The 27,496-nt window shown below is 50.5% G+C and overlaps 13 protein-coding genes across 13 annotated transcripts; 7 read left to right on the forward strand and 6 right to left on the reverse strand.

The window, feature by feature from the left end:
* Positions 1-980: 980 nt before the first annotated feature.
* N7525_008831 (uncharacterized protein) lies at positions 981-2,317 on the forward strand (the record flags this gene model as incomplete). Its single annotated transcript, XM_002562895.1, has 2 exons — positions 981-1,186; positions 1,273-2,317. 2 exons carry the CDS (start codon positions 981-983, stop codon positions 2,315-2,317), a joined length of 1,251 nt encoding a protein of 416 aa, XP_002562941.1.
* A 233-nt stretch (positions 2,318-2,550) lies between these two features.
* On the reverse strand, positions 2,551-3,468 carry rpnL (proteasome regulatory particle lid subunit rpnL; the record flags this gene model as incomplete). Its single annotated transcript, XM_002562896.1, has 2 exons — positions 2,551-2,829; positions 2,902-3,468. The coding sequence occupies 2 exons, from the start codon at positions 3,466-3,468 to the stop codon at positions 2,551-2,553; spliced, it is 846 nt and encodes a 281-aa protein (XP_002562942.1).
* Positions 3,469-4,317: 849 nt separating this feature from the next.
* N7525_008833 (S53 family peptidase) lies at positions 4,318-6,146 on the reverse strand (the record flags this gene model as incomplete). The annotated part of the gene is made up of 2 exons (XM_002562897.2): positions 4,318-4,603; positions 4,651-6,146. The coding sequence occupies 2 exons, from the start codon at positions 6,144-6,146 to the stop codon at positions 4,318-4,320; spliced, it is 1,782 nt and encodes a 593-aa protein (XP_002562943.1).
* Positions 6,147-7,690: 1,544 nt separating this feature from the next.
* Positions 7,691-9,092, forward strand: N7525_008834 (putative tubulin-specific chaperone c; the record flags this gene model as incomplete). Its single annotated transcript, XM_002562898.2, has 4 exons — positions 7,691-7,808; positions 7,898-8,058; positions 8,110-8,823; positions 8,886-9,092. 4 exons carry the CDS (start codon positions 7,691-7,693, stop codon positions 9,090-9,092), a joined length of 1,200 nt encoding a protein of 399 aa, XP_002562944.1.
* A 1,155-nt stretch (positions 9,093-10,247) lies between these two features.
* On the reverse strand, positions 10,248-11,559 carry N7525_008835 (uncharacterized protein; the record flags this gene model as incomplete). The annotated part of the gene is made up of 3 exons (XM_002562899.2): positions 10,248-10,339; positions 10,394-10,608; positions 10,667-11,559. The coding sequence occupies 3 exons, from the start codon at positions 11,557-11,559 to the stop codon at positions 10,248-10,250; spliced, it is 1,200 nt and encodes a 399-aa protein (XP_002562945.2).
* A 203-nt stretch (positions 11,560-11,762) lies between these two features.
* N7525_008836 (uncharacterized protein) lies at positions 11,763-12,431 on the reverse strand (the record flags this gene model as incomplete). The annotated part of the gene is made up of 1 exon (XM_002562900.1): positions 11,763-12,431. One exon carries the CDS (start codon positions 12,429-12,431, stop codon positions 11,763-11,765), a length of 669 nt encoding a protein of 222 aa, XP_002562946.1.
* A 652-nt stretch (positions 12,432-13,083) lies between these two features.
* N7525_008837 (coatomer subunit alpha) lies at positions 13,084-17,040 on the forward strand (the record flags this gene model as incomplete). Its single annotated transcript, XM_002562901.2, has 6 exons — positions 13,084-13,113; positions 13,196-13,245; positions 13,308-13,627; positions 13,687-15,585; positions 15,637-16,721; positions 16,786-17,040. The coding sequence occupies 6 exons, from the start codon at positions 13,084-13,086 to the stop codon at positions 17,038-17,040; spliced, it is 3,639 nt and encodes a 1,212-aa protein (XP_002562947.2).
* Positions 17,041-17,485: 445 nt separating this feature from the next.
* Positions 17,486-18,254, reverse strand: N7525_008838 (flavin-linked sulfhydryl oxidase; the record flags this gene model as incomplete). Its single annotated transcript, XM_002562902.1, has 2 exons — positions 17,486-18,008; positions 18,091-18,254. 2 exons carry the CDS (start codon positions 18,252-18,254, stop codon positions 17,486-17,488), a joined length of 687 nt encoding a protein of 228 aa, XP_002562948.1.
* Positions 18,255-18,758: 504 nt separating this feature from the next.
* On the forward strand, positions 18,759-20,065 carry N7525_008839 (putative transcriptional regulator; the record flags this gene model as incomplete). Its single annotated transcript, XM_061214515.1, has 2 exons — positions 18,759-19,022; positions 19,100-20,065. The coding sequence occupies 2 exons, from the start codon at positions 18,759-18,761 to the stop codon at positions 20,063-20,065; spliced, it is 1,230 nt and encodes a 409-aa protein (XP_061068946.1).
* A 131-nt stretch (positions 20,066-20,196) lies between these two features.
* On the reverse strand, positions 20,197-20,687 carry N7525_008840 (DUF5310 domain-containing protein; the record flags this gene model as incomplete). The annotated part of the gene is made up of 3 exons (XM_061214516.1): positions 20,197-20,283; positions 20,332-20,409; positions 20,460-20,687. 3 exons carry the CDS (start codon positions 20,685-20,687, stop codon positions 20,197-20,199), a joined length of 393 nt encoding a protein of 130 aa, XP_061068947.1.
* Positions 20,688-20,810: 123 nt separating this feature from the next.
* Positions 20,811-23,407, forward strand: N7525_008841 (putative AP-1 adaptor complex subunit beta; the record flags this gene model as incomplete). Its single annotated transcript, XM_002562904.1, has 7 exons — positions 20,811-20,887; positions 20,962-20,982; positions 21,059-21,190; positions 21,253-21,890; positions 21,943-22,511; positions 22,564-22,925; positions 22,978-23,407. 7 exons carry the CDS (start codon positions 20,811-20,813, stop codon positions 23,405-23,407), a joined length of 2,229 nt encoding a protein of 742 aa, XP_002562950.1.
* Positions 23,408-24,186: 779 nt separating this feature from the next.
* N7525_008842 (NAD(P)-dependent alcohol dehydrogenase) lies at positions 24,187-25,364 on the forward strand (the record flags this gene model as incomplete). The annotated part of the gene is made up of 2 exons (XM_002562905.1): positions 24,187-24,363; positions 24,462-25,364. The coding sequence occupies 2 exons, from the start codon at positions 24,187-24,189 to the stop codon at positions 25,362-25,364; spliced, it is 1,080 nt and encodes a 359-aa protein (XP_002562951.1).
* Positions 25,365-25,621: 257 nt separating this feature from the next.
* N7525_008843 (threonine synthase THR4) lies at positions 25,622-27,299 on the forward strand (the record flags this gene model as incomplete). Its single annotated transcript, XM_002562906.1, has 2 exons — positions 25,622-25,675; positions 25,740-27,299. 2 exons carry the CDS (start codon positions 25,622-25,624, stop codon positions 27,297-27,299), a joined length of 1,614 nt encoding a protein of 537 aa, XP_002562952.1.
* Positions 27,300-27,496: the final 197 nt, after the last annotated feature.

The following is a 27,496-nucleotide window of genomic DNA, read 5'->3' on the forward strand; positions in this document are numbered from 1 at the left end:
TGCTGATCCCAAGTCTTATGTACATACTGTATACACCCTGCACAAGTGTCGCGAATTGAACTTCAAGAGCCTACGTTTGTATTCTAATGCATCTAGATTGATCTAATTACTTTGTGAGTCTAGAGCTAGGATTATACAAATCTGCGAGTGTGTCTAGTCGTATAGTGCCCGTCGGGGACCGTCGGACATCCCAATGACTACATAGGCAGATGACAATAGTTACGGCACTATAGCTTGCGTGTCCGGTCCTTAGGACCAAACTGTTAAACGGCCGAATGTCTCGTGGGGGAAAAACTGGGCTTGCCATGCAATGCAGTGAAACAATAGTTCGAAGGATAAGCCGTGGCGTGAGACTGACATGCATGAGACTGATCTCACTGCAAGCCCCATCCACGAGGATGCACTCCGTACGGAATTTATCAGCTCATCTTCATATAGCATTGTGCTGGTTTGTTTATTCCCTTGAAGTTTACTTGGTAAACCTGAACGATGCTAATGTACCTTGCCAGCAGGAACTATATATACTACCATGCAACATCGGCGGTGGGAAATTACTATGACATCGAGCTTTATTGGTGGGATACACCGAAATAGCTACGACCACGCTATAGCTGCACACATAAGATGTCGACTATACATATTCAGTACTTATCCCGACTATATTCCGTATTGTAGCTGCGATATCCTTCCAAGGTCGGCTTCAAAGTGGATTCTCACCGCCCCACTATGTGATTTTTGACACCAAATCCCGTCAATGTAACAAAGAACGACGAGGTCATCAAAGGGTCTCATTTCGTTCATCTTGTGCGTCACCACGAGAGTGGAAATACTGTGTCACGCGACTTGGGCTTTTCATAGACCCCTACCTGTGGCCATATTGTCGGACATATCCAGACGCCACATCCCGGGACCGCTCCGGACTCGAGAACTAAACTCCGAGACTCGCATCTATAATCATTTCAAAATCGACCTATATCAAAATGGCAGGCATTCATCACCCCCAGTCAGCGACTACAGTTTTTCTAGACCAGCCACCCAGTTGCCTGGAGTTCTGCCCCGAGACCCCAGACCATTTCATCGTGGGAACCTATCTTCTATCAGAGAACAAAACAGAAGATGGAGAAGTCGAGCAGTCCAAAACTGGGAGTCTACAACTATGGAATTTAGACCCTGTTAGCAAAACATTGTAAGCCACAATCAATCATATTACCTCGCAGCCAGCCCGAGAAACGAGTATAACACCCTCATAACGAAACCGCTAACAGCTCTTAGATCCCAAATCCAAAGAATTGCCGTCCCATACGCAGTATTTGACCTGCATTTCCACCCCAGACACAAAAACCTATTCGCAATCGCAAGCAGCGTGGGATCCGTGGCTTTATTCCAAGTATCCACCAACTCCACCACTGGAGACGCATCCGCAACCCCAAGCATTACCCAATTATGGACGAAGCAAGTACACGAAGACCCCTCAATCCCAGCACTTTTCCTCGCCTGGGCACCGCAAAACTGGTTCCCAAAGCCAGCAGATGGCTTCGCCGTCACATTCTCAGATAGCCGGACAGCCGTCTTCGGCACAGAGGGCGATATCCGTCAAGAAGAAAGTATAGCAGAATGGGGCACGTACGAAGCCAAACAAATGATCGAAGTCTGGTTTGTTGCATTGTCAACAAGTACGGGAAACCCAGACCCCGAGACCCAGAACCCATCTGCGATCCCGTTCATGTTCACGGGCAATGACTTCGGCTCGCTCCATACGCGCCGATTCGATAATAGCACCGAGTTGGATGATCCAGACGAGCATATCTCGCCCATGCTGCTTGAACATGATGACCGAGCTCGTCATCACACTGCTGGTGTTACTGCCATCTTGCCTCTTGATGTTCCCTTGGTCGACGATGCCCCGGTTCTTCTGACGGGTTGCTATGATGAGGGTCTGCGTGTGTATCGTGCTACGCGGAGGGGAGAAGTTCTCGCTGAGCAGGGGCTTGATGGTGGGGTTTGGCGACTGCAGTTGCTGAACACGACGAGGATTCCGGGCTCAGATGACCCGTCGAATGTCGCCGAGTACCGCTTTCTGGTGCTGGCGAGCTGTATGCATGCCGGGACGAGGCTTGTGCGGGTTACGTGCAAGCACGAAGATGGGGCTCCGACTTGGGGGATTGAGGTTCTGGCGAAGTTTACCGAGCATGAGAGTATGAATTATGCCAGTGGTGTGTGGAAGGGTGGACAGGAAATGACTCGGTCTTCTGAGGTTTTGTGCGTCTCGAGCAGTTTCTATGATCGCAGGCTCTGTGTTTGGACTGTCGATCTATAGTCAAAACAAAAAAGCCATGCCAGTTTGGAGGTCGGCTTGGGTTTGGCTACGTTGACCAATCCTACTGAAATTCGCAAGCCGAAAATTATTCTAACATGATTGTGGTCATGAACACGCTAGAGAAAACACGATGCATAAGCGACAGGTATACAAGTGCATCCGCGCCCGAAGACAAGAAAAAAGCCATTCATCCGAATAAAGTATATCGTTCCCATTGATCCATTGAGCATGTATTAGACAATAGTCTCCAGCTCGCGAGCATAACCCAAAGCATTCTCAATAACGGTGCCGCTAGCCATCAGGATATCCTTCTCAGACCTAGCAGCCGCCTCCGGCTCAACAGGGAAGTATATCCGGCCGTCTCGGAGGATCCAGCCGCGCTGCTTGGCAAATTCGATCACTGCACCCTCAGACTCGAGGAAGAGGAGGTTCTTGGCGTTGGAAATGGGGAGGGAAGGGTATGCCTTCTCTGAGCAACCTGCGATTTCATTGCGGATAGTGCCGATCAGAACCTACAAAGCTTCTGATTAGTATCCTTGCCAGCAGGAATATTGAATTGCAAGCTGAGCACGTATCCAACTTACATTTGAAAAGAGACCAAAGTCTTCCGACGGAACACGCTCGGACTTCGTCTCCCTCCACACCTTGTCGTAGCTCCCCTCCATCAAGTTGCGCTCCAACTCAACAGGGTACTTGATGCACGCATCATCCTCAACACGGCCACCCTTCAAGCTCGCCTCTTCCACCAATCCCTCTAGCACTGTGTGGAAGTTGGCACTGTCGCCCATGCTCAAAAGAAGAAGCAGATACAGCCCTGTAATCTTGCTGCGTTGGCTAGTGCTGAAGTCGACCTCCGAAGAACCCTGCCCGGGCAGACCGGCATGTCTCTCAAGATCGTAGAATGGCTGCAGTTGCTGGTAGTACCGTGTGAATAGCTGTGCGTCGGTCTGGCGGATGGAGGCGAGTGCTCCGAGTTCGAGGACTTGGCGGGCAAGGACGACAAGCTGGGGAGGTGTGGAGGGAGTTGGAATCAAGGCATTTTGCATAAGAAGAGCTCTCTTGGCACGGCTGAGGAGGTCGTTGGCGGCGTCGAACTGTTTGCGCTCGATAGCACCGTGGAGCTCTGACACAAGGGACTGTAGATCGGACATGGCGGATGTTGTGTGGGCTCAGTACAATGCTGAAAGGGAATAAGGTAGCCTAGCCGTGGTAAGGTGAAGGCAATAATTAAGACGGCGGAGACGATAGCGAGTTCTGGTTTTGGTTGATGATTGTTGGCGACATTCCGATGCTCATGACGGAGCTGTGGTAGGCGGTCAGCTTTCAGTCACGTGCAGTTCGTTTGATATCGCCGGTCCCTTCTTCGTTTTGACTCATTACCTGTCATCACACCATGAGGATGCCTGTTCGATCTCACTACTTCTAGCTGCTAGCGGTCGCTACAATGCCTCGTTCTGGTGTCCGACAAAATGGGTCAATCACCAATATCAACTTTTTTAACATGCTTACGGACATATTACTCGTCGCTGAAGCACCAATTGCAATCAAGTCAAGAGACGCTGGACATCCACTTCCATTGAACACCGAACCCTTGACAGCGGGAGACTGATATCTTTTGCAGTCAAGGTGACCTTAGAAGTTCTATGAGAATCGTAACGAAAGCCATACTCAATATGGCTAACTTTAGCAGGAAAGATCAAAATCACCGATGATGTATGCGTGCTACGACTAATTCACCAAGGGGAGCAGAGTGCTCAAGAGGTCTCTTTCGGGGATAGCGTACATTCAATATCGCGGGGTATCTTGCAAGCCGCGATGCTTCAAATGTGGTCTACCACCCGATATACACGTCATTCTGCTGTCTATCCTTACTCGTTGTGCTTCAATGTGGTAGATAATTCTTTTTTTTTCTTCCAAATTGGCAATGGACGCTGTCGAATCATTTGAGCCATGAATCTGCAGCGTGCTAGCATATAACTAGTCTACACTCAGATTCATATCTACGCCTGACCATCTGACAATACCAATTTCACAAGTGCAGGGAATAGGGGCGTGCCTAGCCCTGTCGCCGGATCCCAGCCCTCGGTGGCATCCCAGCTCGCATTCCGTACCCGAGCATCACTAGTCCACTTACAGCCCGAGGAGCTGCCTAGAACAATATCCGTGAAGCCTGTTTGCCCGTGGCTATACAACCATGGGTTTAGGAAGCCCATTCGAGGCTTACCCTGGGCAATACGCGCAGCGTTTAGCCGAGATATTACCCCTGCAAGCACTGGTGTTGAAGCACTGTACACGTCAGCTCATTGCTCTCCAAGAATTTGCCAAAGACAAACCTTGTGCCGCCAACCGAGATCCAGTCGCCCTGATCCCGAACAATGAAGTTCGCGGCTTGGGCTGATATATCTGGATACCCTCTTCCCGTAGCATTGTACAGTCCATTCCATTGATTTCCAAGATGACCGAGGTAGCCTTTCACTGCCTGGTCTTGGTATTGGGGGCGGGAGAACACCTCTGAAAAGCCGCCCCCAGAGAAGGGAACCGCTTTTTCGGGGTTGGTGCCGTACGTTCCACCCACGGCGGTAACAAATGGACAAGAAGCTGGATATCCGGGGAGGAATCTAGTTTGATTTGTCCCGTCATTTTTCACACAAGAACTTCCCGGACCAGAATCTCCGCTACCGAAAAGTATCGAAACACCCCGGGCACCGAGCTGGGCAAATAGGCTGCAAGTCGCGTTTAAATATGACGGTGGAAGACTCTGCTCGTTTTCTCCGTACGAGTTGGATAGCACTGCCGGGAGCTCTTCATCTGGGAGATCCAAGAGGTAATGGAGCTGTTCAAGATACGGCTCGTTTGATGACTCAGTAGGGTCTGGATGCGTTATTTCGGGTACAACAGGACCGCGACCCCCAGTGCTATAAAATGTTGCTAGCACTTCATCCGCCAGCGGAATAGAGTACTGTACGTCTAGATTTGCTTCGACACTGTCAGACATGGAGTGTTGACCATCCTGGCCGCCGTTGATCGAGACGACACTGAAGTTCGCGTCTGTGTGGCTTTGGGCGTAACGACGCAAAAACTCGTTGAAATCATCGTGGCGAGCATATTGTTCCAGGAAGCCGGATATGCCCAGTCGGTTCCGCCAATCGGGTCTGGTGGTCGTGTTATCAATTTTATACAGGTCCCGAAGGCAGTCTGGTGTGATAGTCACATCGCATCCAGCGGCTAGCTTCTCGGGAGTCGCTATCTTCTGTTTAAAAACCGGGCTTTTTTGAGGTACGAGGTTCCCGAAGAGAGTTGTAGGCTGAATCAATTGAATATGGGAACGTAAGGCCCTAGGTACGGAATAGCCAAGAGTTCGAATGGCTGGGTTTTCCTGGCCTTGCTGGTGGAAGTAGAAAAACTGCGTTTTCAGCATCCTCTCGGCCTGAAAAATTGGAACTATAAATGAGACCCAATGGCCATATAAGTTGATAGAATTGGCTGGGACATTTTCTGATCGTAGCCATGCAATAATCCTGTCTGAAATGGCGGGGTGGGGAGTCAAGAATTGCTTCACTTCGTCCCTACTCATATGTTGACCATAGCTCGGGTGCTCCGGGGTTGACAATTCGATGACCTTTTGCTCGAACTCTCTGGCGTTGTGCTGGGCAATGGCTAGTCGGAATTTTATAAATTTAGAGGCCGGCGGTTTATCCCCTCTTGACCAGCCATCTGGTGCCTTGTCTAGCTGTTCAACCAGTTCGTAGCTGGCATCAACGGCAAACACCAACTGGGTATAGCATAGGAAAAGGCCCAGGGCTCGAAGAAGTAGAAATTGCAGTCTCATTTTGTCATTAAATACTTGCTAAAGCGGAATGGTCCATAGATACCATGCCAGGGCCATCAGACTATGTAAATATATCACTTTCTAGAGGAGTGGAAAATATATGGACATTCCGCACATTCAAAATCTAACATGTCATCTGGTAAGTGAATAACTACCCGAGCCAGGTACATATGTAGTAGAGATATGACGTCGATACCAGGTAGGGACACAACAGTACAACGTTGCACACCATCATGATAGTGACCGGCATCTGCCATGTGCCGAGCCTGAGTCCACTCGTGTAAGCTAAGATATTCTCATGACTGACTGGCATGTCCGGTGCGGTACATCTTGAGGCAAGACCGAATTGTGGAATGTTACTCTAGATACGCGGGTGTCTCTGTTTTTAGAGAAGACAGAATCAATTCAAGTGTAAGCTCCGAATTGAGATGGGCATTAAGCTCGTTTAAGTTTGCAAATAGGATCATGCACGTTATAGTTGGTCGTCGCCCTCGCCAACAAGAGGAATGACCCATGGTGAGAAACTGCCTGTATATGTACTACGCCCTAAAGCACATCATCTTTATATTGGGCGCAAAGTCATATGGTTTTGTTTGACTCTGTGGAATGGGGAGGCTGCATGAAGTCTGTACAAACCCGGCTACAAAAGGAGATAGTCGACATGTCCTCGTGAACAATCTCCCTTGGCTAGTGTTTGCTTGTCCAACGGAACAAAACCTTACACTGCAATAGTCCAGTCCAGTGCTCTGGCTGTATCACCCCTCATGCACGAATGGAATATGCTCAGCTCTTAAGGCTTCCCATATCCCTCGCTGGGCCAGAAAGAGCTTTATCGGTCTAGAGTGTGTCACTAACATTAGAATCCGATTCTCATTCTGTGTCAGAGCAAAACAAATCACCCCATATGGCATCCTCAATCGGACAAATTTGTCATCGTCTATAGTTTTCCAATTTCGTAATCTCCTTGGAGGACGTATGGATACATAGTATGTGGCAGAGTTCAAAAGACGAACGTACCCAGGTAGGAAGTATAAAACTTACGTTGATGCCTTGTAGCCTGAACATCCGGATCATCTGATTTCCGAGCTCCGTGCAATGCGGGATGATCGACGTCACAGTGAAGCTGCAGTGATTATCGCGTCAATCTGAGGTCTGAGGCCAATCACTTCAAAAAAAGAGGATTTATAACTGGATACTGTTGGGATTGACTTTAATATAGCCCAACTTTCCGATTATCCGAACTATTTTGAATTTTTGACGCCGAGGGATATCATATAAATATTTGAATGTGGGGAAATACTGCGATTTTCGCTCACAGCTGCACTAGGTCTGTATCACAATGATAATCACCTTTTACAAATAAGCTTACCCCGATGGAAAACAGAATTTGATTGATTTGGCTTCAATACCGTGCGGGGTGGTATGATCGACGTGGGATCCTATCGACGTCATTACTACATTCCCACCTATCTCACGGAGCCTCGACCTTCCCCGGTCTTGCATCTCCGCTTTCATTCCTGAACCAACATTTCTTAACCTGCGCCATGGCTGATGCGGAAATACAACAACTACGTCGCCCGTCGGCGGATAATCAGACAGTCTCGAAAGCCGATATCCCCTTGAAGGAACGCTTCTTCCGCTACTTCCAGCATGAGATCACCGGTATGTTCTCGTTGATACGTACCCAAACGCCACTTCGTTGTCAAGCAACACAAGCAACCGGATCCTTGCTAATAAAAGTACCATTCTAGACTTGCAACAGGAGATGGATCGTCTCGCAGACACATCTCTTGTGGGTGGTGAACGTGCCGATGCAACAGACCACTGTCTTGCCGGCATCGTGCGGTTATCCAACGAAGTCAAGGACGCAGCGAGCTATATTCCCACTTATGATCAGAGAGTGTATGCAGAGGTAAATGTACTCACACTCTATCTTGATAGACCAGTGCTGACGTCTCTATAGGCAATCAAAGCTTTGCAGGATCGGTTGAGTGAGACACGCGCAGCTTTCGAGCCCCGATCAAAGTTTAGCTTCAAGAACAAGAAGAATACCTCTGCTGTCTCTTTGTCTGACGCTGCCGTGCTGGGAGTTGAAGGACGCCTTAGTATCCCGGGGTACCATTCTCCGGGTGGCTCGTCCGTTGACTCGTCCGCGAACAACACACCCAACTACCCTTCCACTCCACTGAACGAGCCAGATAGACAGCAACAAGAGCGACCGGAGCTTGCGCCAACTTCATTCCCAGGTGTTTCAGTCGGAGACTTCGGCGGCGCAAAGTCCCCCGCTGGTGCATTTGCGGCCACCGGCATATCCTCTGTGTCGGTTGATGATCATCAGGGACTTCATATTATGCTTCCGGCCTCCGGGTCCACATCCACAGTCCCGGTGTCTATCACCTCCCTGGATCGTTGCATCGTTGATATGTCCATTCCCACTGCCAATGGAAAGCCATATGCCAGCCTGACTGCCAAGGGTGTCCAGGAAAGTTTATTGATCTGCGGTCAAGTCAACGGCCCTGCACACATTACCGGCGTTGAGCGTAGCGTGATTGTGGTATCATGTCGCCAGTTCCGCATGCATAACTGCAGCAACGTTGATGTCTATCTCAGCTGCTCTAGTAACCCGATTATCGAGGACTGTTCCAATATTCGGTTTGGTCGGATCCCAAAGGCCTATGTCAGTGCTCTCCGCGTCGCTATATCCTTTCTTCGGATTTGTACTTATATCTTCATATCTAGGCCTTGAACCACGACCGCCCCGACCATGAAGACCGTTGGAGCCAAGTCGAGGACTTCAAATGGATTAAGCCGGAGCCTAGCCCAAACTGGAGTCTGCTCGATCACAACGATGCCGTTCCCGAAGAGGTCTGGGCGGAGATTGTTCCCGGCGGGCCGGGATGGTCTCTTGAGGACATCTTACATGCCATAAAAGTAGTCCCGAGCTAGTTTCCCCCACATGATCGATTGATGTCTTGCTTCCTACTTGAATGGTCATGTTCACACAGGACGCATCCTCGATATCAATCGCCATCATACGCCCACGCGATTGATGCCGCCATTTTTACTTCAAATAATGATTCGTTGACCCTTTGTGCTTTTCTTGTCTTGTCTTTTTTTTTTTTGTTTTTCTTGGCGCCACCACGATCACTTACGACTTTTGCGATCTTGGACTTTGGGATGGACTCAAGCTTAGTTGCGCTACTTCACCTATGTACTTGTAGTCTCAGCTATGTACTTGTACCTACGGACAGAAATATAAAAGATTGATGGAGGAGCTTATACAATTCATTGTTGGATGGAACTACATACCTATGTACTTGATTTCCTCTTGTCACTTGTTGGCGTTCCCTTTCCGTTTTGGTAGGGACTAATTTACATTGGTGACTCAGGATCAAACTCAACCTTGGAATCATTCCAGTTCCGTACAGGTCCACACGACGAACATAATCTCCAAGGGAGGGAGTTCGTAAGACGGCAAGTAAAGTGTCTAGGCCAGCTTGGAGTACAGCTTCATGGGTCTGCGGGTACTTCTCTCGGCCGAACTTCAATTGATGATATTTCTGACGATTTCTCACATCACATAAAGCATGTATTCCACGGCTTTACTGCGACAAGGCCATGGCGTCGTATGCCGAAAGTTTGTTGATCATGTTGAGCAGCAATTCATCGGGAAGGTTCTGCAGGGACGGCATTTTTGCCCATGTAGCGACACTGCGTGGAATCAAAGCATTGGGGAAGCACAGAGTTCGGAACATGTGTTCAATACCACCAGTTTCGCGTTGACAGGCGCGGAAGTAACCATAAGTTCATACGCCGGTAGGCTAATTCGCTATTCCAGAGCGAGCATACGTTACCACAATCGATCAAAACACGCCTCGGGATGTATCACATATCACATCAACAAACTCGATTTCCTCGTAGCAGCGTTTAGATTGAGGAAAGATTAAGAATAGCTATGACGCAGGTTTATTGCCAGTGGTCTTTGAGACTATTACCTGGCGGCTGGTCAATAGGATATGGAACACCTTTCCATGTTCAAGTGTGATCAGTAGCATTACTTTTGAGGCATATTCTAGGTCCCTGTTCGCGATCCGCCAAAGCTCAGGTTTCACTTTCACCCGTGTACCAAGTTGTGAGAACTTTGGGGTAATTCTTCGCATGGTAGCCCAGGTCTTCATAGACGGTTTCGTCTCCTGAGGGTTGGGTTAATCTTAGCCTGATTGAAGGGAATCAACACAGCAACATACCTTTGAGAGAATCCACCCGATTCTCGTTTTCGTCTTCCAGTTTCTCCAATTCCTGGCCAGGCTCTTCCTCGTGCTGCTGTTTACCACCCATAGCAAATGCAGCCTTGCCAAGGTCGTTCTGCGCCTCGCCGATCATGAGGAATTGGGAATTAGGATAGTCCAGGAACTCCGGCTGCAGAGGCACCCATCGAAGATCCGAGAATTTCTCGAGGACCCTAACGAGAACAACGTTAACACGAGAATGCCACTATCTCTTTAGGGAAAACTACTTACTCTGGAGGGTATTCTGGGCCTTTTGGTAACTGACCCACCGGTGGACCGGCGAACTTGGGACTCTTTGACTGAACAATCCAACTGCCACGTTCTTGCAGGCCGAAGTCCTCCTGAACATCACCCAACTCGGTAGGGATGGTCAAGATGTAAGCGAGGTGAGATGCCCGCGGTGTGGAAGTGATTGCGTAGACACCTTCAGCGTAGGGTCTAGCTTCCTCGGCGTGGCGCTCACCGCGGGTGGAAGTCTCGAATGTTCTACCGGTGATGAACTTCTCATGGAGCTCTTGCATAGTTTGTCCAGCTTTCTCGACAAATCCCATATCACGTTCTTTGGGTGAGGTTGGATACTTCTTCTTCGGGAGAATCATCAGGCGACATTTGGCATCTTTGTCGACGGGACCTTGGCCTTTGTCGAATTCCGCTCCGAGGACGGTTGGACGGAGAACAAAGAAGCTTCGGGAGACATCGCCGATATCCTGGGGTTCCTCTATGTTGACGCGTGGGCGGAAGAAGAAGTAGATGAAGCCTTTTTCGAGGATATTGGAGGAGACTACGTTTTCCCTCTCCTCGGATTTGCGAAGACCTCCTTCGACTTCTTGAGGTTTCTCTGAAGGGGCTTCGACAGGTTTCTCCTTTGGTGGTTGTGCTTCGGATGGTTCTTCTGCCTTGACAGGTTCCTCCTCTCTCTTTGCTGCTGGACCGTCTGGTACATGCTCGGCTTTCTCTTCATCGGGCTTTGTATCCTCCGTTTTCTCTTTCTTGGGCTGTGGGGCTTTTTCGGTTGAAGCTTTCCGTTTCGTTCCCTTGGAAGTCTTGCCAGTCGGCTCGGCGGAAGTCGAAATGGCTTCCTTGGCTTTCTGGGCCGCGTTGCGTGAGGATGTGCGTGCAACCATGATGAATGGTAGGGTTCTTAAATAGTGGTAAAGTCTGAGACGTATCTGGACCAGCGAGGTGGATTTAGCCTCCAGAGCTGCGATGAGATACACATGACGTCATGCATGTTATGCAAGCAAACCCGCAAACATCTGTATTGTACGTGACTTTGCCGAAATTGACCACTAATAATGACAACTAAGAATGACATTATAAGGACATTTCAGTCTATATCCATCTCGTCGGTCATGGGTGAGTTATTTGTGCCATCAATGCCACCACCCAGGTCGATTGATGCCGTCTCGGAACCTGAGCTTTCATTCGCGTTGGCTTCTCGGAATGTCCCAAATGAGTCTATGTCTTGAGCATGCCACTGCAGTTCGCTAAACTTTCGTCTTTTTGGGGAGTGCCCATGCTCTTCAGGCTGAGTCCCGGCCAATGCATGTTCTTGTGCCAAGTGTGGATAGCACTGCTGCGTAGCGAGAGCGTTGTGGGTTGGCTTTCTCTTCTTCCCTCTTTTTCGCACCAATGGCATTGCATTGCTATCAAATCCAACGTGTTCGTAGTCTAACCCATTCAGAGAGTCTGTCAACTCGCGCTGCCATTGCTCGAACGGATCTGGGAGACATAGTATATCTACCCGTGGCACGCTAGTTTCTAAATCATCGTCGGGCTCTTCTATATCGTAGGGCTTGATGGTTCGAATGTTGTCGCTCTCCTCGAATGGATCCGTGTCCTGGGTAGGCGTAGAAGGTCCTGATCCGTTCATACTCTGCTCAGTATCCTCCGGCTGGTGGTCTGCTGCAGCATCAGAAGAAGTAAACCCGGTGAAGTATTCAAAGGGCTGGTCTGGCTTGGCAGGACCCGTGTCATCCATCGGGACGTTCCCCATACTTCTATATCAAGCCTTGAACCAAACGGTGTTGACATTCCGGTCCTCGGTAAAGTAGATTGTTGGACGGTCAAGTCGTAAGCTCCATAATCGGGCTTCTAAAGGAAGGACGAAGGAGTGTGTGATCAATAAAATGCACATATGCTATTAAAAGATTGAGTATAGCAAGAGAATAGTAAAAACGTAGGAAAACGAACTCGCACGAAAGTCATGGTCGTCATAACATCATTGGCTTCCAGATGCTTCTAACGTGGGGGTAGATGGGGAGATACATCTCCACTCGTCGAAGTTGAGCTTGAATGTATAACCACGAAAAAGAGCCCATAATTAATTCAGTCTATAATAGTAATAGATCGAACGTTTTCACCTTGACTCTGATCTAAGAACCATAGTAACGTTGTGCACATGTACAGAGTAGAGATCGAGACCGACCCCCTGACCGCTCACCGCCCGGCAGCATGATTGGCCCATGTCATTCGCTTCCACAATAGAGTCCACGTTTAGTTTACTGCTACACCTACACCAGCACCAAGTGTTTACCTTTCGCTCTTTTCTTTCTTCCAGGTGGATGCGGTGGTCGCCTCTGCCTTATATTGCTCTCTAGTGTGCGGAGCTTGCTACTTTACAGTGCGGCTCCGGCCAAATCTTCAAGATGCAGTCCTCCCCAAACATGCTCACCAAGGTACGCCTCCCCCCCTCGAGCATCTTAATGCGCAGACAATGGAACTCAATTTCAAATGCTAATGATTCCCTTACCCTCGCAGTTTGAGTCGAAATCCTCCAGAGCCAAAGGAATCGCGTTCCATCCCAAACGGTCAGTCAATCCCGCGGAGGGACACCTAACACCTCAAAACACCCAATCTGACCTCTAAACAGGCCATGGATTCTTGTCTCCCTCCACTCCTCTACCATCCAGCTATGGGACTACCGCATGGGAACCCTTATCGACCGATTTGAAGAACACGATGGTCCAGTTCGCGGTGTTGACTTCCACCCAACCCAGCCCCTGTTTGTGTCGGGAGGTGACGATTACAAGATCAAGGTTTGGAACTACCAGACCCGGAGGTGCTTGTTCACATTGAATGGCCACCTGGATTACGTGCGAACGGTTTTCTTCCACCCCGAGCTGCCCTGGATTCTGTCTGCGTCCGATGACCAGACCATTAGAATCTGGAACTGGCAAAATCGGTCACTCAGTAAGAATGCATTGGAGCTACCTGTATTAACACCAACTAACGCTTCAACTTGTTCTCAGTCTGTACGATGACCGGTCACAACCACTATGTTATGTGCGCTCAATTCCACCCCACCGAGGATCTCATTGCCTCGGCCTCGTTGGATCAGTCGGTTCGCATCTGGGACATCTCCGGCCTGCGGAAGAAGCACTCGGCCCCAACCTCGATTTCATTTGAAGACCAAATGGCAAGAGCCAACCCGAACCAAGCTGATATGTTTGGAAACACCGATGCAGTCGTTAAATTTGTGCTTGAAGGTCATGACCGTGGAGTTAACTGGGTGTCGTTCCACCCCACACTGCCCTTGCTCGTGTCCGCCGGTGACGACCGGTTGGTTAAACTCTGGCGGATGAGTGATACCAAGGCATGGGAGGTCGATACTTGCCGCGGCCATTTCCAAAATGCCTCCGCCGCTCTGTTCCACCCACACCAGGACCTTATCCTTTCCGTCGGCGAAGATAAGACGATTCGCGCCTGGGATCTTAACAAGCGTACGTCCGTCCAGTCATTCAAGCGCGACCTTGATCGATTCTGGGTTATCGCTGCCCACCCTGAGATGAACCTGTTTGCTGCGGGCCATGACACCGGTGTTATGGTCTTCAAGCTCGAGCGAGAGCGCCCTGCGTCTGCCATCTACCAGAACCAGTTGTTTTACATTACAAAGGACAAGCATGTTAAGTCATATGACTTCGCAAAGAACGTCGAGTCGCCGCCGATGCTTTCCCTACGCAAGCTGGGTTCCCCATGGGTTCCTCCCCGCACCCTCTCTTACAACCCCGCCGAGCGTGCCATTCTGGTTACGTCGCCCGCCGATAATGGAACTTATGAACTGATTCATCTCCCCAGAGATGCTACTGGGGCCGTTGAGCCTACTGATGTTAAGCGTGGACAGGCCACTTCGGCAGTCTTCGTCGCCCGCAACCGCTTCGCTGTCTTCAACCCCTCGAGCCAGCAGGTCGATATCAAGGATCTGAGCAACTCCACAACGAAGACAATCAAGCCCCCAGCAGGCACGACCGATATCTACTTTGGTGGTACCGGATGTCTGCTCTTCATCACCCCTACACATGTTGCTCTGTTCGACATTCAACAAAAGAAGCAGCTTGCAGAGCTTGCTGTCAGCGGAGTGAAGTACGTGGTGTGGTCTAATGATGGTTTGTACTGCGCTTTGCTTAGCAAACACAACGTCACCATCGTGACCAAGACCCTCGAGCAGGTAAGCACCTTGCACGAGACTATTCGCATCAAAAGTGCTACCTGGGATGACGCTGGTGTCCTGCTCTACTCCACCCTTAACCATGTGAAGTACTCCCTTCTCAACGGTGACAATGGTATTATCCGCACTCTTGACCAGACAGTATACCTCGTGCGTGTTAAGGGACGTAGCGTCTATGCTCTTGACCGCAACGCTCAGCCACGCATCTTGGAGATTGACCCAACTGAATACCGTTTCAAGCTCGCCCTTGTGAAGCGGAATTATGATGAGATGCTCCAGATTATCAAGACCTCGAGTCTGGTTGGCCAGAGCATCATCTCTTATCTGCAGAAGAAGGGTTACCCGGAGATTGCCCTGCAATTCGTGCAAGACCCCCAGACGCGCTTCGACCTTGCCCTTGAATGTGGTAACCTCGAGGTTGCCAATGAAATGGCACGGGAACTCGAACGTCCCAAGATCTGGAGCAGGCTTGGAGCTGAGGCATTGGCTCATGGTAACCACCAGATCGTCGAAATGACTTACCAAAAGCAGCGTAACTTCGACAAACTCTCTTTCCTCTACCTCTCTACCGGTGATGAGGAGAAGCTTGCTCGTATGGCTAAGATTGCCGAACACCGTGGCGACTTCACCTCTCGTTTCCAAAACGCCATTTACCGTGGGGACGTCGAGGACCGGATCCAGATGTTCAAGGAAGTGGACTTGTGTATGTTGTAACCCTGGTGGCAATTGTTTCTTTCATACTAATTTTCGCCAGACCCTCTCGCCTATCTTACTGCCAAGTCACATGGTCTGATTGAAGAGGCCGAGTCAATCTTGGAGGCTGTTGGTCTCACCGAAGATCAAATTGTCCTACCCACACTTGAACAACCTCTGAAGGTTCCTCACCCTATTGTGCCCACTTTCCAGTCCAACTGGCCTGTAAAGGCTGCCGGTCACTCCTCCTTTGAGAAAGCTCTTCTTGGAGAGGTTGGTGTGGATGAAGAGGCTGGTGCTGATGGCTTCGATATTGAGGAAGAGGAGCAAGAAGCTGCTGTCGCCCGGGAAACACTAGATGAAGACGAGGAGGAAGTCTCCGGATGGGATATGGGTGATGATGTCAATGTTGAGGAAGAGGTCGACTTCGTCAATGTGGAAAGCGCTGAAGCTGGTGCGGGCAGTTCTGAGGCCGATTTGTGGGCTCGTAACTCGCCGCTGGCTGCTGATCACGTCGCCGCCGGCTCTTTCGACACTGCGATGCAGCTCTTGAACCGCCAAGTTGGTGCCGTTCAGTTCGCTCCTCTCAAGGCTCGCTTCCTCGAAGTCTACAAGGCGTCTAAGACATATCTCCCGGCCACTGCTGGTCTGCCTCCTTTGGTCAACTATGTGCGCCGGACCGTCGACGAGACTGAACTCCGGAAGATGCTTCCCATCATTCCCCGGGACCTAGAGACTGTTGCCAGTGTCGACCTGCAGGAGGGTTATGCCGCTATGCGGTCCAATAAACTGGAGGATGGTGTAGCAACCTTCAAGCGCATTCTTCACACTGTTCTCGTTAACACTGTCTCATCCGAAGCCGAGGTGGAGGAGGCAAAGAAGATCATTGCCACTGCCCGGGAATACATTCTCGCCATGTCGATCGAGCTCGAGCGCCGTTCTCTCACCACCGACTCCCCTGACAACCTCAAGCGCAGCCTTGAGCTGTCCGCCTACTTCACAATCCCCAAGCTCGAGGTCGCCCACCGTCAACTGGCATTGATGGCAGCAATGAAGTTGGCTTTTGCCAACAAGAACTACGGCTCAGCCTTGAGCTTTGCCAACCGCATGCTGGCCAATGGGGGCTCCGCTAAGCTTTTGGAACAGGTAAGGCTTTTCTGGAAATTGAATCTTCAACTTGTGATATACCAATGCTAACCCCGAGAAACAGGCCAAGAAGATCAAGGCTCAATGCGAGCGCAACCCTCAGGACCAGATCGATATTGACTTCGACCCCTTCGCCGAGTTCGATATCTGCGCAGCCTCCTACACTCCTATCTACAGCGGCTCTCCCAGTGTCTCAGACCCATTCACCGGTGCCAAATACCACCCCCAGTACAAGGGAAGCGTCGACCGGATATCGGATGTTACGGAGATTGGTGCCCCGGCCAGCGGCCTGCGCCTGTTCGTCCCCAGTCAGTTTTAGTTGCCGCATGACGAAGCATAATGGTTTTCTCCCTTTTTTCTCTTCTTGATATGAGGTTACAAAATGGGTACATTTTCATCTGCACGAGGAGAAGTTGTGTTTGGCGGCGCTTTTCATTTTTCATTTTTTTCGGCTGGGAGAAAGACAAAACTTCCTGCACACAGTCCCCGTCCCCTTGTCTAGATGTCTTTTTGTATCCAAGATTATAATTGCTTAGCGATCTAGTTTGTATGCGAACATGTTTTGTCCAAAAGCTCTCTTCTAGACATAACCCGAAGGTGATGTCTTCAGTCGCTCGGTAGTTATATATCCCGCTGTCAGTAGTGCTAAAAGTACAACCCATCTTGATTCGCCAAAATATGCATATCTAATATACAAGGGAGATATCCAAACCGAAGAGTAGAGAGAAGGCCACTCCAACAAAAAATCTATACTAGTATACAGTTCAATCACACCGACCATCCTTCCACCCAGTCCGCCACCTCTCCTCCCACAACCGACAATCAAACTCCTTCTTCCCAAGCTTCCGATTAACCTCATTATGCGCCTCGCACATCCACCATCCAAACTCCTTCCGACTCCCCAGTTTCGGCTGGTTCCGTCCACTCGGATGCGCCATCCATGCCCGGAAATCATCCGCGCACACCCAGCACGGGTACAGCTTTGAGAAGAACTTCAAGAACCCGCTCATATTGGCCTGGTGTTCCGCGTCTGCCTTTTCGGGATATGTGGCGGCCATCGAGTGCAGTAGTGTCCATGTTGAGCGGCCTAGTTCTTCAACGTCTGGCGGACAGTCTGAGGGTGTTTCGCTGGGGGAGGGGGTTGCGGCAGCGGCGAGGCCGGCCGTTGGGGTTGTCATTTTGCTTGTGCTCGAGGTGGGGGTTGAGGTAGAGTTCGAGTTTGCGCTTTTGAGGTCGGCTTGCTTGGTCAATGCTCGCCATGAGGCGACGGAGGTGCAGGTGCGGCAGCTGTGAGATTGGTGTGTTAGCTTATTCTGTAGACCCGGAGTAGACCGGTTGAGCCGGTTTGCTGTCATTGGTGTATACATACGGCTTTCCATCCTTGTCCAGGACTACGCCCTTGGGCAATGGGGGTTTCGAGTCATCTCCGGCTGGTTTCGAGGAACTTGCGGAGGCGGCGGGGTTTTGCTGGTTGAACATGGAACTCATGTCTTTATATTGACTATTGACTTGCTCCGGTGGAACTGAGGACATATTTTCACTTCTAGGTCTTTGTTTCCCTCGAGAAATTGGCGGTGTGGAGTTGTTGAAGTGATTCGGGGTTGATTTCTAATGATTGCGGAGAAACAGCGGAGGTGAGAAAGAGATAGCAGTGAAGGATATTCGGCGCAACAGTCAGTAAAGACAACTCAAAATAAAGCAATCAATGCCCTTAGGATAAATGAGCTTTGAATATGTCGAAACTCCAGAAGCTGAGCTTTCAGAGCAACCTTGGAGAACAAGTCGCAAATGACATAGAAGTGAAATGTCACGGCGCCGATCAATCCATTCTCGATCCAGCTTTGTCATCCATTGCCGCGCTCTCTCAACTCAGACGCGCTCAGGTTCGCAGTTGATTGAAAGACGTAACCCTTTTTCTCCCATTACTTTGCTCTTTTGTCCTTATTTCTCTACCTTTGGTCTGAACAGCTGGGCCATTTGTACGAACTCACTCCTAAACCATTAACTTCCTTTCAATCGTCGTTGGGCGACATCACTATGCCGCCGAAGTATACAATGTTTACAATGTCCGACTCTGAGTCTGAAGCTGAGAGAGAGGTGTCCAACATTCCCTCTGACCAGGTTCTTGAGAAGACACTTCGCGACCAGGTAGCTACAATCTTTAAGTCAGGAAACATGGAGGAATTGACCGTGAAGCGCGTACGACTCGCCGCGGAAGATACACTAGGTCTCACAGCAGGGTACTTTAAGTCTACGGGCGACTGGAAAGCGCGGAGTGAGAATATAATCAAGGATGAGGTGGTACGTCTTGTTTGCATTTACAGCGCCCTTTCAGATCAGGTTCAGAGGAAAAGACACTCATTGCAGCGCTTTTACAGGAGACACAAGACCAGACAGTCCAAAATCCACAATCCCAAGCACCTGAAAAGTCTCCTCCTCCCCCGAAGTCCAAGTCCACTGCCCTTGCGAAGCGAGCAAAATCAGAGACGATGCCAAAGCCTAGGAAGCGTCAGAAGACTAGGACGCCGGTGTCCGATGAGGAAGAGGAGCTATCAGTTCCGCCGTCTGACGAGAGTGACAGGGTCACAAAGCCCAAGAAACGATCGAAAGCGCCAGTCAATAAGTCACCAGTGAAGGCCTCCGTACAGAAACCCAAGAAAGATACGTCAGATGCTTCTGATTTCTCCGGTGATGAGAGTGAGGAGGTCACAATGCCCAAGAAACGATCGAAAGCGCCAGTGAAGAAGTCCCCAACGAAGAAGCCCTCCGTTCACAAACCCATGAAAGATATATCAGACGCTTCCGATGTTCCCCATGACACTTCAGACGTCGCCAAAGAGACCAGGGACACCAAGGACGATTCCGAAAGCGAGATGTCGGTTGTGCTTGACGAAGAGCCTCAGCCCAAGGCCCCACGCAAGCGACAGAAGAGTGCCGGGGGAACTGCGACCAAGACCAAGAAGAAAGCTCCCAAAGCCAAGGATGAGGATATCAGCCCGGACCAGGCTGAAATCAGACGGCTGCAAGGATGGCTTGTCAAATGTGGAATCCGTAAGCTGTGGGGTAAAGAACTGGCGCCATATGATACCCCCAAAGCCAAAATCAAGCATCTCAAGAAGATGCTGGAGGATGCTGGAATGACTGGCCGGCCATCTCAAGAGAAGGCAAACCAGATCCGCGAAGAACGGGAGTTGAAAGCGGATCTAGAGCAGATCCAAGAGGGCGCAAAACAATGGGGTGCCAAGAGTGACGAGGAGGACGAGGATGCGAAGCCTCGGCGTAGGCTGGCTCGGGGGCGACAGTCGCTTGCATTCTTAGAGAGTGATGGCGAAGAGACAGATTGATGGATAGCATAACATAATGAATGAGTTCGACGGACCAGAGGCTGCCGGGAAATCGGAAATGCGTTCACGTCACTTTGTACTTCATACTTCATGTTTCATAATACCCAAATATATGGTAATAGGGGTCTCCATCATCGCCCAGCTTTCGGTCCACTCATGCGCTGAGCAGTCAGGCTGAAGATGGCCACAGAAGAGATGAAGAGAACGAGATTGTAGAACTACACCTGTTAGCATTATCAAATAGACCCGAGGGTTCGATGACATACAGCCTTTCGCGAGTACTCGTTCTCCTCCGCCTCTGTTCTAGCCTCGACAAAGAGGCGTCGCAAGTTAGGGAGGTTAGCCTGAGATGCGTTAGTGGCAGTCTGACAGTTGACATATATAGAATAAATACCATTAACGCAGGGATAGTTTGGATTAGAGGGCAGAATAAAGGAGAGAGTTGATGACCGTAGAGCGGGAGAGTCCAGAAGCCACCATTTGTGGACAACTTTTGATCGTCCGGAACACCCTTTCTCTCCTTCCTCGCCTCCATTCTTCCTTCAAATCTCCCCACACCGGATTGTTCACCTACTTCTTTGTGTTTGCGAACAAGGTGACGAACAATCTCGACAAATTCCATTTCCCGACCTCGCGCGACCGTGAATCCCCCGCAGTCGTCCATCGCTACACAATTCCCACTCCCATTCCCGATCTCTAGGCGGAGGCACGACCTGGTCGTTGCTGAAGCTTATACATCCTCGCCATGGCGATGAACAAGATCCGTGGCGCCTTCACGGTGCCTCGGAAAGGAGAAACGTTCGAATTGCGAGCTGGACTTGTGTATGCGGCCCCCTCCACCATGCGCTGGCTCCCTCGCCATTCTGAATGACGGATGATATTAACTATGATTACAGTTCCCAGTATGCCTACGAACGGTATGTACAGCAGTGAAGACTTCAGTTCGCCCTGGTGGTGTATGTCGAAGACGTGGTATGGCTGACAGTGTAACAGGAAGGAATCCATTCAAAAGACAATCATGGCCATGACCCTAGGAAAGGATGTTTCGGCCTTGTTCCCAGATGTTCTCAAGAATATTGCTACAGGAGATCTGGAGCAGAAGAAATTGGTCTACCTCTATCTCATGTAGGTACCACAGTACCGCTGAAGGTGGCTACGTATGCTAATCGGTCGAATCTCACTTCCAGGAACTACGCCAAATCGCACCCTGATCTATGTATTCTCGCCGTTAACACCTTCGTACAAGATTCGGAAGACCCTAACCCACTGATTCGTGCGCTGGCAATCCGGACAATGGGTTGTATTCGGGTGGACAAGATGGTGGACTACATGGAAGAACCACTGCGCAAGACACTCCGAGATGAGTCGCCATATGTCCGCAAGACCGCTGCAATCTGTGTCGCCAAGCTTTTCGATCTAAACCCGGCAATGGCTCTCGAGAACGGATTCTTGGAGATGCTCCAGGAGATGATTGGGGACCCCAACCCCATGGTCGTCGCCAATTCAGTGACCGCACTTCAGGAGATCCATCACACGGCACCCGAAACACAGGCTTTGCAGATTACTAGTAACACTCTACGGAAGATGCTGATGGCTTTGAATGAGTGCACGGAATGGGGGCGCGTCACTATTCTCACAACTTTGGCCGAGTATAAGACCTCCGACGTGAAGGAGTCCGAACACATTTGCGAACGGGTCGCTCCTCAGTTCCAGCATGTTAACTCCGGTGTGGTTCTTGCTGCAGTCAAGGCTGTTTTCCTGCATATGAAGAATGTCAACCCGGACTTGTCGAAGAACTACCTAAAGAAGATGGCTCCGCCATTGGGTATGCCCCCTCGCTGTTCTCATTACAGTCCATTCATGCTAATTTTATATAGTTACATTGGTTTCGTCAGCTCCCGAAGTGCAATACGTCGCATTAAGAAATATCGACCTTCTGCTGCAGAAGGAGCCTGACATCCTCAACAAAGAACTCCGCGTTTTCTTCTGCAAATACAATGACCCGCCATATGTCAAGTTCCAGAAACTTGAGATTATGGTGCGCATAGCGAACGACCGCAATGTGGATCAGCTCCTCGCTGAATTGAAGGAGTATGCCCTTGAAGTCGATATGGACTTTGTCCGCCGAGCTGTCAGGGCAATCGGCCAGGTCGCCATCAAGATCGAGAGCGCCAGCGAGCGGTGTGTTAACACGTTGTTGGATCTCATCAACACCAAGGTGAACTACGTCGTTCAGGAAGCGATCGTTGTCATCAAGGACATCTTCCGGAAATATCCTGGCTACGAAGGTATCATCCCGACTCTGTGCCAGTGCATTGATGAGTTGGATGAGCCTAATGCTAGAGCGGCCCTCATCTGGATTGTTGGAGAATATGCCGAGAAAATTAGCAACGCCGGTGATATCTTGGGTGGCTTTGTGGATGGTTTCAACGAAGAATTCTCTTCGGTATGTTATTCCCTGCCGATACACGCTACCATCTTGGCTAACATATACCTAGACCCAATTGCAAATCCTCACAGCTGTGGTAAAACTCTTCCTCAAGCGACCTGAGAAGGCACAAGGCCTGGTGCAGCGAGTACTCCAGGCTGCGACCTCCGAGAACGACAACCCAGATGTCCGTGACCGGGCATATATTTACTGGCGTCTTTTGTCCAACACTAGCGATTCAAACGCGACAAAGAACATCGTGCTATCGGACAAGCCTCCTATCGTCACCACCATCCACTCACTGCCACCGTCGCTCCTCGACCAACTCCTTTCCGAACTGTCTACTCTCTCTTCCGTCTACCACAAGCCCCCCGAACAGTTTGTCGGCCACGGCCGATTCGGCGCCGATGCCGTCATGCGCGCTGCTATCGAGTACGTATTCAATCTCCTGCGTTCGTCAAGCACATTGCTAACCAATCCACAGGGAACAACTCCAGAACGCGCGCGAGAACCCATTGGCTGCGGCTGCTGCGGCTGCTGCTGGCGGCACCACGGCCCCTGCGCAGGCGCAAAACAACGTCGAGAACCTGCTGGACATCGATTTCGACGGCGGTGCTCCTGCCTCCGCACAGACCGAGCCTTCAAGCGGTATGTCCGGCCTGGAGGGTCTGGCTGGCACCCCCGTACGGGTAGCATCCCCTGCAGCTGGTACAACCACGGGGCAAGCCAGCAACAACCTGGATGATCTTTTGGGCGTGTTCGGAGACTCTGGTGCTGCCCAGCCCTCCTCGAGCGGTGCCAACAGCGGTGATCTCATGAACGGATTCTCAGGTCTTGATCTCTCCGGAAATGCGGGTCCTTCTCAAAATACCCAGACCAAGAAATCCAACGACGACATCTTGTCGCTCTTCTAGTGCAATAGCATTGATGGTATAGCCAAGTGTGTCTAGCTGGCCCTACTGGCTGATGTTATATCCAGGTGTTTTCGCAAGCGAGGATCTGAACTGAATGAGATAGATTGGTGTTTTCTTTTGCTTAATTTGCTTGCATCTCTACCTAAACGGACTTCAAAAGGCCTGTACATTTTCTGCCTCGAATATCAAGTTCTTTGTGATGTTATTGAGCGTAGATTAAGCGTATCTTGGCAATGCAGCCAAGCCTTGTAGTGTGCATGTATGTAGGTATGAGGGACATCTATAGATAGATACATGTGCCTACCATTTAGCCCTACTTTATAGAGATGCAAATGGAGTTCTGATTTTTCTCGGCCGATATAGGACACAGCTCCACAGAAAAAGGTAAAAAAAAGGCCCTACACCTGGATATCGACCACAAAGCTAATTTCTAGGTAAGCATATCGTGGTCTAATCAAGCAATTGTATTGGAGAGCAGATACTGCCTGCATATGTAGGTAGACATGCAGGTATGGATGAAGATTCTCGATTCCGGGCAAACCAATTTCCCTAGGTAGAGAGACAGCACAGAGACAGCACACTCTATGGGCGTTTATGCCTCCAAATCTCCAAATTGGATCCATAGAAGAACGCGGCTTACCAATTATTCATCAAACGGAAGTTTCCAGTGTGCAAAGTCGAGTGGGACTCTGGGCGTGTCCCGCTTCCAAGACTAGAATATAAATGGGGCAGTCCCCCGGGAAGGAAGTGTACAGTGAACAATTTCCCTAATCCACATCATGGCGCAAACAGACTACAAATTCGAAGGCTGGATGGGTCTCGACCCTAGTGCCGCCGAGGGCAAGATGGTCTGGCAAGAATTCCAGCCGAAAGAGTGGGAGGAGACCGATGTTGATATCAAGGTCACTCACTGTGGTATCTGTGGTTCCGATATACACACTCTGCGGAGTGGCTGGGTATGTTTTATGTTTTCTGTATCAGCGAGATCTCGATATGGGAAGACACGTTGTATAAGATATCTGTATAAGAAAAAAAAAATCTAACATCGCCTCAGAGACCCACCGCCTACCCCTGCTGCGTGGGCCACGAGATTGTCGGCACAGCCGTGCGCGTGGGTAGCAAGGTATCCGGCGGCATCCAGATCGGCGACCGCGTCGGTGTCGGCGCACAGAGCGAGTCCTGCCTCGGCCGTCTAGGCGACTGCGAGGAGTGCGCATCAGGCCAGGAGAACTACTGCAGCAAGAAGGTTGTCGGCACGTACAACAGCATCCACTACGACGGCAGTAAGTCGTACGGCGGGTATGCGCGGTACCACCGTGTCCCCGGACATTTTGCTATCAAGATCCCCAGTGCCATCCCATCGGCTGATGCTGCGCCTATGCTGTGCGGCGGCGCCACCCTCTACAGCCCGCTTAAGCACAATGGCTGTGGTCCTGGCAAGCGCGTGGGCATTATTGGTGTTGGGGGACTGGGTCACTTTGGCTTGTTGTTTGCTAAGGCTATGGGGGCTGATAAGGTGGTTGCCATCTCGCGGAAGATGGGGAAGAAGGAGGACTCGCTGAAGATGGGGGCGGACCTTTATATTGCGACTGATGACGAGCCGGACTGGGCTACGGTTAATGCTCGGTCTTTGGATTTGATTGTTTCCACTGTCTCGTCTACTAAGATGCCTTTTAATGACTACCTGGGTCTGCTGAAGACCGGTGGATCTTTTGTGCAGGTTGGTCTTCCTGAGGACGGTGGGCTGTTCGCTCCTGTTCGGAGCTTGATGCGTCGCCTGAAGCTGCAGAGCTCCCTTGTTGGTAGCCCTAACGAGATCCGGGAGATGTTCCAGCTTGTTTCTGAAAAGGGAATTCGCCCGTGGGTGCAGGAGATCCCGATGAAGGATGCGAATAAGGCGATTGTGGATATGGAGGATGGAAAGGCCCGCTACAGATACGTGCTGGTCAATGAGTAGGTGCCTGTAACTAGATAAATATAGAGATGTGTTCATGATTGAAGTCTTAAGGGCTGAAGGAGTCAAAATATCGCTGTACACCTGCCGACTGTATACACGTGACAGCCAATCAAATCACGCACGTGAAGGCCGTTCTCGGAGACGCTAATCCATTTGGGGACACTCAGATTTCCCCCGCGGTGGGATGAATCATTCCGCCTCTTCTTCTCTACTTTGGCTTCAAGGAATTTCCGTTGAGTCAATTGACTGTCGCAACCATGTCTCCTACTCTCTCACAACAATATCTAAGTACCCGTGGTGCCGAGTACGGGGTGGGTCGGAAAAATAACCATTCCAAATTTCATCGCAAACATGTTACTGACACTGTCTTTCTAGAGAACCTTTGAAGATGTTGTTCTCCAAGGCTTGGCCTCCGACGGGGGTCTCTTTATCCCGGAGGAAATGCCTACCCTCCCTAAGTCATGGGAGACCGAATGGCGCGATCTGAGCTTCGAGGATTTGGCGCTCGAAATCATGTCACTCTATATCTCTACGGACGAGATTCCCCGTGAAGATCTCAAGAACATTATCTACAAGTCCTACTCGACTTTCCGTCACCCCGAGCGCACTCCTTCCGTCCTCCTGGAAAAGAACCTCTACCTCCTCGAGCTATTCCACGGCCCGACCTTTGCGTTCAAGGATGTTGCGCTAAGTTTCCTCGGAAACCTGTTCGAGTATTTCCTCGTCCGAAAGAATGCTGGAAAGACTGGCAAGGATAGACACCACCTGACCGTTGTCGGTGCTACTAGCGGTGACACTGGGTCAGCTGCTATCTATGGACTCCGCGGCAAGAAGGATGTCTCCGTGTTCATTCTTTTCCCTGATGGTGGCCGAGTCTCGCCTATCCAAGAAAAGCAAATGACTACCATCTTGGACCCCAATGTTCACAACCTCACTGTGGCTGGATCGTTCGATCACTGCCAGGATATCGTCAAATCACTCTTCGCTGATGAAGACCTTAACTCCACCCACAACATCGCCGCCGTCAACAGCATTAATATGGCCAGAATTCTGGCCCAGATCACCTACTTCATCTACTCCTACTTTGCCCTCACCAAGACCCCCTCTTTTAACAAGGATTCTAAGGTCCGAGTCGTCGTCCCGTCCGGCAACTTCGGCGATATCCTTGCCGGTTGGTTCGCCAAGTCGATGGGTCTTCCCATCGAGAAACTGGTGATCGCCACCAACGCAAATGACATTCTCGACCGCTTCTTCCGCAGTGGCGGCCACTACACCAAGAAGGCCCTCGACGCCCCCACCGACCACGGCGTGAAGGAAACCCACAGTCCAGCCATGGACATCCTCGTCAGCAGCAACTTCGAGCGTCTCCTCTGGTTCCTATCCTACCAAACCACCAGCGGCACCGAAGCCGATCGCCGCAAGCACGCCTGTGAGAGCGTCAGCGGGTGGCTAAACGAGCTTAAGACGAACGGCGGCTTCCAAGTCCCCAGCGAGGTCCTCGAAGCCGCCAAGGTTGATTTCGAGAGTGAGCGCGTCAGCAACGAGGAGACCATCGCTATGATCCGTGATATCTACAAGACATCTTTCCCTAAAGGTCTTGGCCCCGGTTCTGCCAAGAGCTCCAAGACCGGTGGTTACATCCTCGACCCCCACACTGCCGTTGGTGTTGCTGCCACGCGCCGCTCTATGGCGCGCAATCCCGATGCCACCCATATCTCCTTGTCCACTGCCCACCCGGCTAAGTTTGCTGGCGCTGTGGACCTTGCTCTGCGTGGCGAGGATGGTTATGACTTCACCGAGATCCTGCCCCAGGAGTTCATTGGTCTAGAGCAGCGTGAGAGTCGGGTTACCCCAGTCGGTGAGAGTGCCGGATGGCAGGGTGTTAAGGAGATTGTCAAGGCGGAGCTTGAACAAGAGCTTCAGGGTTTGCGGTAGATAAGGGACCTGGTATGAGAAAAATAACATGCATCATGGAATACACCGAGCTGGTAAGTGAATGAAGGGGAGTGGAGCTTGTGCACGCTGAGAGAGGCCTATACTGTAGTATAGACATGTTGACGCTTTTACTTCTATCTAAATATATGTCTGTTTTTGTTTATAACCTAGAATCTCGCTTCAGAACATAATTCTTT

This window comes from Penicillium rubens, assembly GCF_028828025.1.
Source record: "Penicillium rubens strain IBT 27055 chromosome Unknown utg000003l_segment0_segment0, whole genome shotgun sequence".
NCBI lineage: Eukaryota > Fungi > Ascomycota > Eurotiomycetes > Eurotiales > Aspergillaceae > Penicillium > Penicillium rubens.